The 12,781-nt window shown below is 34.6% G+C and overlaps 3 protein-coding genes across 4 annotated transcripts; 1 reads left to right on the top strand and 2 right to left on the bottom strand.

Moving 5' to 3' along the window:
* Positions 1–2,847: 2,847 nt before the first annotated feature.
* Positions 2,848–4,898, top strand: LOC143452452 (neo-calmodulin-like). Its single transcript, XM_076953441.1, has 3 exons — positions 2,848–3,104; positions 3,493–3,767; positions 4,020–4,898. Exons 1-3 carry the CDS (start codon positions 2,954–2,956, stop codon positions 4,197–4,199), a joined length of 606 nt encoding a protein of 201 aa, XP_076809556.1. The 5' UTR covers positions 2,848–2,953; the 3' UTR covers positions 4,200–4,898.
* Positions 4,899–5,025: 127 nt separating this feature from the next.
* On the bottom strand, positions 5,026–6,192 carry LOC143452453 (uncharacterized). Its single transcript, XM_076953442.1, has 4 exons — positions 6,081–6,192; positions 5,892–5,950; positions 5,528–5,687; positions 5,026–5,337 (listed from the first exon to the last, which is right to left on the bottom strand). Exons 1-4 carry the CDS (start codon positions 6,084–6,086, stop codon positions 5,173–5,175), a joined length of 390 nt encoding a protein of 129 aa, XP_076809557.1. The 5' UTR covers positions 6,087–6,192; the 3' UTR covers positions 5,026–5,172.
* Positions 6,193–10,232: 4,040 nt separating this feature from the next.
* LOC143451886 (heparan sulfate glucosamine 3-O-sulfotransferase 1-like) lies at positions 10,233–12,379 on the bottom strand. Of its 2 annotated transcripts, XM_076952652.1 has the most exons (6): positions 12,205–12,379; positions 11,942–12,098; positions 11,728–11,837; positions 11,441–11,604; positions 11,048–11,222; positions 10,233–10,926 (listed from the first exon to the last, which is right to left on the bottom strand). In XM_076952652.1, the coding sequence occupies exons 2-6, from the start codon at positions 12,066–12,068 to the stop codon at positions 10,375–10,377; spliced, it is 1,128 nt and encodes a 375-aa protein (XP_076808767.1). In that variant the 5' UTR covers positions 12,069–12,098; positions 12,205–12,379; the 3' UTR covers positions 10,233–10,374. The 2 variants fall into 2 exon arrangements, with proteins under 2 accessions (XP_076808767.1, XP_076808768.1); XM_076952653.1 differs by lacking the exon at positions 12,205–12,379 and having other exon boundaries at positions 11,942–12,184.
* Between the last annotated feature and the right edge of the window lie 402 nt (positions 12,380–12,781).

Raw genomic sequence — 12,781 nt, 5'->3', positions numbered from 1 at the left:
AGCGTCAAATATTTAAAGACGTCAAAATATTGACAATAAAGTGACACTTTCATTCCTATTCAATTCGCTTTAACATATTCATTTATTGTATGAAAGGCGGGTTATACAGCGTTTTAAAATTTTTTTATGCGCTATTTCAAGTTTGAGCCTTATAAATTACCAGCAATTGTACGCATAAATATGAAAATACATTTTATTTCGAAGCGTTTAAAGTGGTTTTTGAAGCTTAAAGAAGCAAAACTTTTCGCAATATGGCTTCATGGATGGCCAAACTTGGAAACTTTCTATAACTCGAATTTAATGAAATCTCCCCTAAAACTTGCAAAACTTGCAAAAAACTGCAAGTTAATATAAAAATTTATTGAGACTTCCTAATTTCGGACATGTTTAGTTCCTTCGTCAGAGCCAGTGTTTGAATAAATTGATGGACAACAAAGTGTAACGATATATAGGTTAAAGGTTTCGTTTGGAAGTTGTCGCAAATAGAAGTCCACAGATAAGAATAGCAGTTAGAGGTTACGTAACGAGTAGGATATATCACAATAAAAAGAGGTAGGCTATATCGTTGCGTAGAACTTGCCTACTAGGGATGGGCTGATACGAATCCAAACCCGAATAGATTCGCCGAATATCGCCTTTATAGAAGATTTGGGTGAACACCAATACCAACAATGGCGAACCCGAATACAATATTACTTATAAATTAACTGACTTTTGTTAAAAATGATGATCTAGTTTCCCGACAAAGCGAAATTAGAGTCAGCAGTACTTATAATGAAGGTCGTTTTTCTAACGCTTTTTCTTTCTCAATCGTTTTTTAATCACTATTTTTCGAAAAAAAGCGATTTGTTTATCGATTACGTCATTTTACAAGCAAGACTTGACAACTTTTGGATGAAATTTTGTTGTTTGGTTCTAATACGAATAGATTCGGGATTCGTTCGTGTCGACCTTCATGATATTTGGTTTCGCACGAACCCGAATAATCTTCCTCGCGGCACATCCCTATTGCCTACACGTCGCATATTTACAACTACCTAGTATTAGCGACCTCCCAATACGTCGCATATTCAGTCAGACAGGGATTGGCGACGTCTCAAGAGAGTGATTTGAAATTTGCAAGGTCACGACAGTGCTTGCTTTGCTGGCGCAGTAAGGTTCTTATTTATTCGATTTCCTCGCTTTTTGCCGCTGTCTAGCAAAAAGCGATTACACAATTGAAAAGAGGAATGAGACCACAAATGAGAAGTCCAGAGTTAAGAATATCAGTTAGATATTACATAACCAGTAGAGTATATCACAATAAAATAATGTGACAGACACAAATGCGAAATTAACCATAGTCCACGAGGCGTTTACACCGAGATAATACGGACGATACGCGGCGCGGTACAAGATACACGATTCTCCAGATAATGGGTGAGCGAGTTTACATTTAAAGTGTGTTCATAATAGAATTTAAAAAAATAGACGCCATTTTCGACTGCCTACTTATTTAACGTAGGTTTATCTGTTTAATCAACAAAACGTCCTGAATTTTACATTGGTAATTTGTTTTGTATTTTCGTAATATTTTAAAGTTATTTATGTGGAGTCAAGTTTGCTGCACGTATAGTGTATTGTTATTTATGTTTAGTCGTTGCTCATTTTGCGTACAATCAAATCTCGAATGTTCCGTTATTCTTGTTTCAAAGTAGCTTGCAGTCTTATCAATCTACAAACATTCACTCTGATGAAGGACATAAGTATGCCCGAAACTAGTAAGCCTTAAAAAAATAATCTATTTACCTGCTGTTTGTTTGCTTTTTGCTAGGTCGTGGTATTTGCAAAGCATTTCAACACTATCTACTTTATACTATGCAAATAAACTTTATTAATTACGTGTATCGGTAGCGTCAAATGCTATGGTGCATGTCCATGTCTAGCCAGGAGTTATAAAAAAGCAAAATTCCTAACCTTCCCAATCTGGGAACGGTAATTAATATTTCGGATGTAAAGTATAAGGTGTAACCAGTGTTTGAGGTTTTGGCTTGTCTTACACCGAAGCAATCAACAAAAAACAAACTACTTCATCCCAAAATTGTGACCAGAGTTTTAATGGAACTAATGTTCAAGAGTCACTAAATTCATATTATAGTGTCACGGGATTATTTTTACGCACTTGTTTTAAGAAGCACTGCATTTTAATGTTATATAATCCAATTTTTAAGGCACTAGTTTGCGGTGTAGTTTTTTATTGTGTAGTAATATTTTACCGTTGTGGCACTTGTGACCCTTTTCATCGTTTTTAGGAAATTGTAGTTGCTGTAGATACATGTACACGTTTTTCTTTGTTCCCTACAAAGCTGTAAAATCGACCAGCTGTAAAATCGGGAAGTTTCCTGGTCAAGGAAAATCTTGGTTACAATAGCATCATAAAATACTTGAATTACCTTTTGTATTGATACTTACTTGAATTTTGTTTTGCAACGTCTTTGGCATCAACGAATATGGTTTAGTTTTTACCTGTCTGCCTTGTAAGCAATGTCAGCATTTATATATTCTAGTTTGTACTCTATAAGTGTTACAATTTAGCTTGGTGCTGAGATGTAAGTTGAACCAGTAAAATTAAATTTATTAACTACATAATACAGACAGGTTTCATGTACTGTATAGAATAATCCAAACCTTTCCTTTTAATAGATGACAAGTGGACTACTTTTCTTAAAATCTTATTTTATGTACTTTGGTAAAAATCGTAAGTAGAAAAGGTACATTTTAAGAAGTCTTTGTCATATGTATCCGTCTTTCGTGGTTATCTTATGAGATCTGCATTTCTTTTACTGGTCAAAAAACGGAAAGCATTAAACCAAAAATATTTTACAGGTTTAGGTATATATGTTATTAGTAAGTCGCTGTGACGGTAAAGTATAACTTTCCTGGGTGTACAAAAGTTTTATTGTTTTATAAAAAAATGGGCAATAACTGTGTATTACTTTTTCCCGTTCTCAGAAAATACATCTTAAAAGAAAAACAAGCATCTGAAAACACGCAAATCCAACTTAACAGCATTGAAGTTGCTTTACATGACAATCTTGCTTATGAAGTAAACTCCACTGAACCAGGTATGAACAGAAACCTGTACTAAACCATTCATTTGATTTACCTATCATTGACCTACTGTTAGCCTGCAGTAAAATTCAGTCAAAGAATTCTATCGCATCAATTTGAAACATTGAAATTATCCATCAAACGTTATACCACAAACAATGCACAAAATTCGGTATGATTGCCTTGGAATATTTTGATGACATAGAAGATATTAGGCAGCATATAGTACATAGAATACAAAATGTCTTCATGCGGATGTGTTTTCGTTTTCCTTTTACACATTTGCTTAATATAAATAATCCTGAATCGTCATAACAAAGATTGAAAAGTTTTCATAATAATATGTACACTTCAAAGCATGATTGTAAACTTTTTGTAAAGATGAAATTGTCTTTTAATTAGCCTTAACAGAAAGCAAATGTGATGACAAGCAAGAAACTGGATTTGATGAAATATTTCACATTTTCGACCGCAATGATAATGGTGCAGTAGGTATCAAAGAACTCAAAACGATCTTTCATCTGACGCAACACTACGCCACTGATTCTGAATTAAAAGCCATCGTCAAAGACATAAACAAGAACAGAAATGACCTCATTAGATTTGACGATTTTCAAGAATTTGCCAAAAATGAATTGAAGTGCTGTACCGATGACATAATTCGCAATGCATTTCGGGTAAGTAATCTTGACAATACGGTTGAATAACTGTTATTTAACTTATTTTAGAGGTATTATGCAATAGATTGTTAGTTAAACATTTGTTGCAGTCAGTCTAATAAAAAACTTTATTTGACTAATTTATTTGGTGACATGTAGCCTATACATAGAAAGATAACTGCTAATGCAGAACCTTATTTACATATGAGCAGGACAAGCATAAAATTATAAATTTAAATTTAAATATTGAGTCGTATATTTCTTGTACAGGTATTCGACAGCGATGACGACGGCTACATCGGACGGGATGATCTGAGAAATCTGATCACCGTCCTTTTATCTCCACCGACCGAGGAAGACCTAAACGATTTTCTAGAAGAAGCTGACAGGAAAGGAAATGGAACAATCGACTTTGATGATTTCTTGATGGCACTTGATATTGGAGTATAAATAAAACATAACAGCTGTTTGTATATAGACTACGTAAGATCTATTACTGTATGCTACTACTACTGTATTACTGTTTTATATAGCCTACAGTGCATACTGTTGTATATACTATATACTACTTCGGCTGCGTATGTGATCATGTACTTACGATTATGCCACCTGGAGTAAAATTGTCCCCTGGTTCATGTAAGGCGTTTTGGTCAAAAATTTTATAATAAACTTTTTATACAGAAAGTAACATAAAATCTTCACATATTTTTGTTTTATGATGATTTGCAGATGGCATAGTTTTTTATTTATTTAGGTAAAACCACCAATTTCAAATACACAGTACTTTATTTTTGGATGACTTTTTCTCCTAGACGCGATTCTGTATCGCTGTTTTTCACAGGTATTATAAATATAAATTTTATTACATTTCAGTATTAAAAAGTGTTAAGCAAAAATTTCTATGTTTCAACGAAAACCCGATATATTCATAAAATGAAATTAAATCGCTAAATCTTTTTTCATGCTCCGAAATAAATTTGATTACTTACATTCTCATACTTCTCATGCAATTCTACTATACTGTCTTTTCTACACTTTTTTCTTATGTTTTTTTGAATACTCTCGCTTTCTGTTTGCGTGTGTTCATTGTATCATTTGTATGTTTTACAAATCAAATTATTAATAAATGCATACTGGAATTTTCAGCGTTCTAGGTTTATTTCGCTGCAGTTATACCGCACAAATGTATGTATAATTTGTATATTTGTTAGGTTTAGCGAACACTCAAATGTTTATAACTGTTTTCTCCACAAACACTCATAAAATAAACACAATGTTATTATTTGCATTCCAACTAGATTATATTTAAAGCAAGAAGCGTAATTGCAAGCATCAGTTAAATAATAAGGTTTCCGATTATTTTTCAGAGCTAATTTTGTTTACACCAATGAGTTTAAGAGATCTTGTTCGCCATCTTTATGTTCTATTCTTTTAAAAAAGAAATGAATTCAAGTTTTACATTCGCACATTTGAATCCGGCCAAGTATGCGGGTGGAAGTCGATGAGCGAAAAGAAACTGCATTGCTACTGCGCCGTTGTCATGAAATGTCGTGACGTCATAACCCTGATCCAAGATTTTGATTTTCAGCTGCAAGGAAAGGAACAAATGTAATTTTCTTTTTTTTAATTTAATTTATTATCCAACGCACAAAAGAGAAAATTAATTTCAACGCTAGTTTGGAACAGCAATGGGAACAAGTTGCAAAAGCATGTGCAATAAGCAAAGGTATTATATATTGCTAAGTCCATTCGATACAGATGTGCATCAATATACTTGCTTTTGTGGGTTGGTTCAAAACAAAGTTAAAGTTGTTTGTGTGTTTTATCTCACTGTGCCAGTTGCCTCTCTTTGAGTTGGTTGCAACAAGTCCAGCATTAATTCTCGGATTTAAGTGAAACTGAGTACCTCCTGCGCCTCCCATGAAATTTAAACAAGAACTAGCAACAAAAAAAAAGGAGCGAAAGATGAACACAACTGACGAATTGAACTCAATGAGCCGCCGATTTTCCTAACATTTTCAAAATTGAATGGATAACTTTATATCAAAACCGTGTTTATAAATTAGAAATAATTCAAAGAGTCATGTACATATATAAATAATTAATTGTAAATGCATATTAATCAAATATACTGTAACTCACTGATCACTTAAAGGTGTGTAGATAGCCTCCAAGCAGTATCCAACCAAACCTTTGTTGTCCTGCAAAATAATGTTTTACAAAATAATAAATAAACTAACACATATTTTTTTCAATAAAAGGATTATATAATTTTAAAATATCAAGGTAACTCATACTATATACAAATCAACCATCAAAATGTATACTCACTCCCATTTTGCTTTTGCCTAAGGAAGTTAATTAGCGAAATTTAATTAATTATTCTGTAAAGAAATGTCTGCGATATAGTATAACCAAGAATAAGGTAAAAAAATAGTTTGAAAAAAAACAGTGTTGCAAAAAAGTTAATATAAATATTTTAACCGTAAAACTTTGCCGTATATAATTAGCCACGTCCATTCTGTTGCTGTAAACCATTTCGTTCGTTTTAACACTAGTTTGAAAACATCTCTGCCGTAAACATCGCGAACAGCATTCTTTCATTTTGCAATGACGGTGAAAAAACAAACTGTCAACCAAAACGCAGGCAAAAATATCACAAATAGATTTATGTAAACCGTATTTATTCGATTGTAAGACGCGGCTTATAAAGTTTTTATCATCATTTTTGACGGTTTACATTCAAGAGCGGCTTACAATTAAAAATTCAAATCAACCATAGGTTGAAGACGCTATAGATTTTGTTTGACTGTTTTTTTAAACTAAAGGTATGAACAAGATATCGTTGTACAGCAGAAACTTTCGAATTTTTACTTTCATTTTTATAATCAAAATATCTGCTTTTAAAACCTCAAAGTTATTATCACATCTTGTGCCAACATTTTGTCAAGATGTCTGATACTATAGAAGATATTTCAGAATATTTCGATTTAGCACATAAAAATTTGTTATGCAGTAATTCCGAAATAGAAACATAGTTTTACGTATTTTATTTAGACTTAGTAATACAGCGACTTTCTCACACTGCTAAAACCAACATTTTACAAATTCTTTCTGGTGCTTCTATTTATATCTTTAAGAACATGCTACGTATATAGCTTTGTGTGGACGTGTAAGAATATACGTCATATAGAATGACATTTTCAAAGCGATATTGCTAACGTTAACAATGATGTTTTTAGCACGTTTCTTTACAAGTTATGCGTCGTATTTCTTTTACCATATATTGTAGAGTGTAGACTTTTGCTAACGTTAACAAAAATGCTGTGAGTACGTTTTGCGTAGGCCGCGTATTTCCTTCACGATACAGAAGCGTAAGCGAAATCTTAACATCATTTCAGTGACGCTTTTACCTCTGTTTTGGTTATGAGTTTTCTCTGTGTACACATTTGCAGAAAATTTGTCTTTATTTTAGGTGACGAAATCCACGTAGGTTTTGACAACATTTTGTCTTGATGTTTGTAATAGGTTACGTTTCTGTGAAAGTGGTTGTTACGTAGTTCTTTTTCAACACATGCACCAAAGCGATACCGTCACCGCTGGTGACGACAAACCCCGGTCTCCACTTCTATACATGCATTACGCATATGCTGAGAATTCTACGTCACCATACCTACTTATACTATACGTCACCATTCCTGGTTGAAATGCGAGCGGGTTTTTGCCGGAAATTTGCAGTCTCGTTGCTATAAAGGTTTATGAAAATGATTTTCTCCCAAACATGACAATAGCTAAATGCTCCTTCAAACTAAAACTGGAAAGAATGTTAGCTTTGACATGTTTGATAAAACTTTTGTCACGTGACGGCAATGTGTGACGAACCAATCGGATAACGTGACTTTCTCTCATATGTCTATATGCACTGGAACGTTTAGCCTCATGTAAAATAATATCAACGTGATCTATAAAGAACCATGTTTCCAGCATTCAAAAACAAATACAAGTTGTAGTAACGATAATAAAGTTACTTACGACTATAAGGTCTGCTGTAATCTTGATAACCGGCGCCAATTAGCAAGTTATACGACAGGTGGCATGTTATAAATGTTATGTTACATATGTTAGGTTAATCTGTTATATATTTTAGTATATATATTTCTGTTGAGTTGAACGAAGCTGCGTTGACTTAAACAGAGTCATGTTGTTTTTAATATTAATCAGCCTAAGGTGCCACCAATTCCAGCTGTAATGGCACGTTGCTTTATTGGTCAGAACTTCGACCTTAAAATTAGGCGAACCAAATCCGATCAGACAGGTTCGTGTAATTGGGTTTCGTAATGAAATGTGTGATGAATATTGTTGATAAATTTGGTTTCGCGTATAATCGATGATATATCGTATGAGTGTAAACACACAAAAGAAGCATTTTTGCCGACGTTACGGTATACGTTTTATTTTTATTTCTATTTGTTGCTTTGTCACAATGTTGTTTTAATATTTGCAGGTTACGTTTCTATGAAAGCTTTTGTTACGCTCTTCCTTTACCATTAAGGCTACAGTTACGTCATATTCCGTTAACTGCGACTCATTTTACCCTGCTGGCTGAATTTGACAATACTCTGCTTAAATATCAACGGATTAGGTTTTATTCCAAGTGGCATTTGTCAATTTCTACGGTGTTCAGTTTTAATTCCCACGATTCATGGTAGCCATAGTTTTTCTATTTTGTACTCCGATCGTAGTCCGATCAAAAGCTCGTAAACTATTTGTGCTTACAAAGGGTTCAACATAAAACAATTTCGTGTGCAGTTGTTTCAAGTTACGTTTGATGGACACGTTTAAAAACACTCCAATTTATGTAATCCTGCATTTACGAACGCCGAATCCTGGCGGGAAAACACTTGGGATCTTTCTCTTATGTTCAGCGCAGTTTAGATTTTTCTCTGCTGCTGCCTTTTTCTCTACATTTCCTCCTGTATTTTCCATGCAAGTGACAATCTTTAAAAGAGGTAGCCTATTGATTAATTATTAATATATATATTCCAATTGATGCGTGCAAGTCTTTCGCGGGCTTTAATTATACAGCCATAACAATAACAACGTAACAATACGGTCATATGACATACGAAAGGAGTAGGCTGCACCTGCTTTGCCATGCCAAAAGCAACTTGTTACTTGTAGGGAATATGCTTTTTCAAATGCCACCACAATCAACCACAACCTGTGGGATTCGTCTTTCTACTTTTAACATATCCTTAAGCAAATCTTCATCAGAAAAACCTAATTTTAATTGCTTTAATTAAAAGACCAAACCTATTGCCCAATCTTTCTTTTAACAATCTTCAAATTACATTCTGGCATGCTGTTCTGCATGGAGCTCTACTCGCTTCAATTCCTGTGGAAGTGAATGTTTTATTGCTTATTTTAAGGTCCGCAAAACTAGGGATGGGCCGATACGAATCCAAACCCGAATAGATTCGCCGAATATCGCCTTTATGGAAGATTCGGGCGAACACCAATACCAACAATGGAGAACCCGAATATAATATTACTTATAAATTTACTGACTTTCGTAAAAAATGATGATCTAGTTTCGCGATAATGCTAAACTAGAGTCAGCAGTACTTACAACGAAGGTCGTTTTCCTAACGATTTTTCTTTTTCGATCGTTTTTTAAACACTATTTTTCGAAAGAAAGCGAATTGTTTATCGATTACGTCATTTTACAAGCAAGACTTGACAACTTTTGAAGGAAATTTTATTGTTTGGTTCTAATACGAATAGATTCGGGATTCGTTCGTGTCGACCTTCATGATTTTCGGGTTCGCACGAACCCGAATAATCTTCCTCGCGGCACATCCTTACCACAAAACGGCATGCTGGCACCATGACATCACTTTCAGGCCGGCCTTAACAAGCGAGGGGCCCAATGCAAGAACTGATGGTGGTTCCCCTGGCCGATTTTAAATAACTTAATGTACCGGGAATAGCTTAATAATCATTATAACAACGCAAAGTAAATATTAACTCTTTGCAAATCAGCTCCCATCAAAGCTTTGCTTTGTGATGGATTTTCATCAAAACATTCTTTCTCAAGAATAAAAACGAGAAATAACACTGTGACTTGCCCAAAATAAAAGCTAAATTGCTATTTTTGTTTTGGTTCTTATCAGCGGGGGTTCGCAAACAGCGTAGGTCCCAAGACAGTCGCTCACCTTGGTTTAAGGACGGCCTTGATCACTTTAAACAGCCGCTCTCAAAAGGCCGTCCAATATCAAACAAAATGTTTGAAGGGCGCAATTGCAGCGAGGCCAAGCTTGCTATAGCATGTCATAATGGATGCTGATCATTGTTGAAATTTATAGTTGTAAAAATTTCTTGATGTCTCGAAGCGATTAAGTACACTGATTGCTTGTGGGCGTATTTTTAGCATGCCAGTATTATGAGACTCGTTGTGCTCTTTCCATTTACCAGTTTAACATATTAAAAGATTTCATATGTTTTAGTCCGATTATTTATCCGTACCTATTATAACTAAAACCAAACATTTTTAAATATAAATATACAAATGCTCATGAACAGCGTCAATATATAAATTTTTGAGTCTTTCCTTGAGCATATCCTTTTAAGTCCAAAATGTTCTATTTAGCATTTTGAAGAGGGCTTTGTTGTGACTCTCAAAAAATTTTTGCAGCGTGTTGGCAGCATCAGGCGATAAAGATTTCTGCCCGTTTCTTGTCCGTTGTTTATCTGACGGCAAACATTTAAGTTTATTTTCATTCCGCCAATCCTTGTAACAAAAATATCCACTCTCCTCATCTAATACGTAATCTTCTTTGAGCAAAACCATGGGTAGATGAAGAAATCTTTGTGCACTCTCAATAACTGCTCCCGGGTGTTTTATCATCGCTCCGGAGTCTATGATCATCAAATTGGTTTCGTTAAAATGTTTAAACCATCTTTGCAGGTGCAAGGCATAAAACCCAGTTGTTAATATATGGCTTAAATGATCTTCTCGGAACAACTTGAAGATTTTCTCTTCCTGCAATAGCCGGTTCTCCTCATCAAAATCTCCAATTGTTTTTTGAACCCGAGGCAAATAAACGTCAAGGTATTCATCGACGGTCTTGTAACCAAATTCCCGTTGGCTTTGGTTCGTTTTATTGAACATGATCCACTAAGAAAAAAAGACTTAGTTTGAATTTCAGTGTAAAAATATCTTTCATATTAAGATGTTTTTAGCTTTGAAAGTGAAAAGGCAGAAAGAAGAAAATTTTCTATAAATAAGTCTTACTGACTTGTTGATAAAAGTCGGAGAGGACTCTTTCAACAGGATCGCAGAGCACCAAAAGGAGTTTGGCATCCGGAACTATCTTTTTCATGTCGGCCGGTATTGAGGGTGAACGAAAATTGAAGTAAGCTGGAGTCTTTTCCATGATGAATATGTCCTCCTCCACTTCGGGCATCAATTTCCTGATCAATAATCAACCTCAGCTTTTGGTATTTTTGTTTGAGTTATGACAAATTATTTTCGTTTTAAAGCTCCTTAAAACTTCAAGTTTAAAAGAAACGAGAAAATAAAAGTCATGTTTTTCATGTTCATTCATTCCGTCGATTTTTACAATTCATGTTGATGATGTCGTATACAAAATGACAGATTACAACTATAAGTAACTGTAAATATCACTCACAGATAATCTTCCACGCTGCCACCTGGTTTTGCATCAAAGAAATGACATTCTATTCGTCTAGCGATGCGGATCAATGGATGAGGAATCAGGAATTGCATCAGAGCATGAGTACCACATTTCTCCACTCCTATTCCGATGATCTTCGGAAGTCGTCTTGTTTTTGTCTGTAAAATGCGTTCCTTCTTAAGTCTCATTAACTAAAAACGTTGAAAGAATTACCTTTGAAGCGTCTTACGACTTTCCTTAAGTCAAATCTATAATAACTATCTATTCAAAAAATAACCCACTTTGTTCTGACAAGATTTAATCAATTCTTCCCACATTTTTGCTCTCCATGTCGTGTTGTGCTGGAGACTACTAGCCGAGGAATCTTCGAAATTTTTAGTGGCCGCAGCATCTATTTTTAATTGAAATATTGCAAAACAACCTTTTACAGCTTATATTTGATTAATTTATAATAAGACGCTGTTTAAATTGCTTTGAAAGAATGAAACTCTTAACCTGGAATTATTTGGAACCTTCGATATTCTTTGACTGATAAGCCTTGATGTATTCTATAACTGGAAAATAATGCCAAGGCCACAAAGAATATCAAGATCGATAGGCCATACTTGTATGGAGTGGACATTTCTGTAGCGTTTTACAACAAGATATGATTCTGCAAATACAATGCTGTTTGTAAAAGCAGAAAAGTCTGACTCTATATTACGATCTGGAATTCACAGAAGTGTCATATAATGAGCAAAGCCAATGATAATCTTTACCTATATCTGTCATTAATCTGATCGTTATTGATGAGCTGCAGCCTGCAACTTCCAGACTTAAAGAAACTTCTTCAGCAACCTTTAAATCTATCAAGTGAATCCTTTCATCAAGCCACGGTACTCACAAGTTTGCACGTACAGTACGTTGCTTGGCAAGCGTAACCTTTCCACCAAATCAACTATTAAACAAGGTTGTGCTTCTTTAACTATGACCGCGACTTAGAGGCTTGCGGTATTGTAGGCCCCCGAGGCGCTATACACCTAATTTTATCAATCAGACGCATCTGACGATCGCTGCGGTCGCGAATATTCACTACCCGAATGGGTCAATTGAAATAAATTTTAATTTGTAAATCTGATTTAAAAAAATGCTGGCTTTATCCACTGAAATATTGCCCACGCCAAGTCTGAAGCGTTTTATTGATTTTGCGTTTGAATCCCACGTTCCAATTTATAACAAAGTGGTGCTTAATTTTGTCGCAAAAGTTGTCTGAAATCGGAGGTACGAGATCTGTTGGCAACATCTTCGCTACACTTGATTATAAAAGAAGTTTAATGGGTGCTATCGCTTTTGAAA

Source organism: Clavelina lepadiformis, chromosome 4, assembly GCF_947623445.1.
Source record: "Clavelina lepadiformis chromosome 4, kaClaLepa1.1, whole genome shotgun sequence".
Classification (NCBI taxonomy): domain Eukaryota; kingdom Metazoa; phylum Chordata; class Ascidiacea; order Aplousobranchia; family Clavelinidae; genus Clavelina; species Clavelina lepadiformis.
Note: the sequence above shows the minus strand (reverse complement) of the source record. Positions and strands in the feature narration are given on the sequence as shown.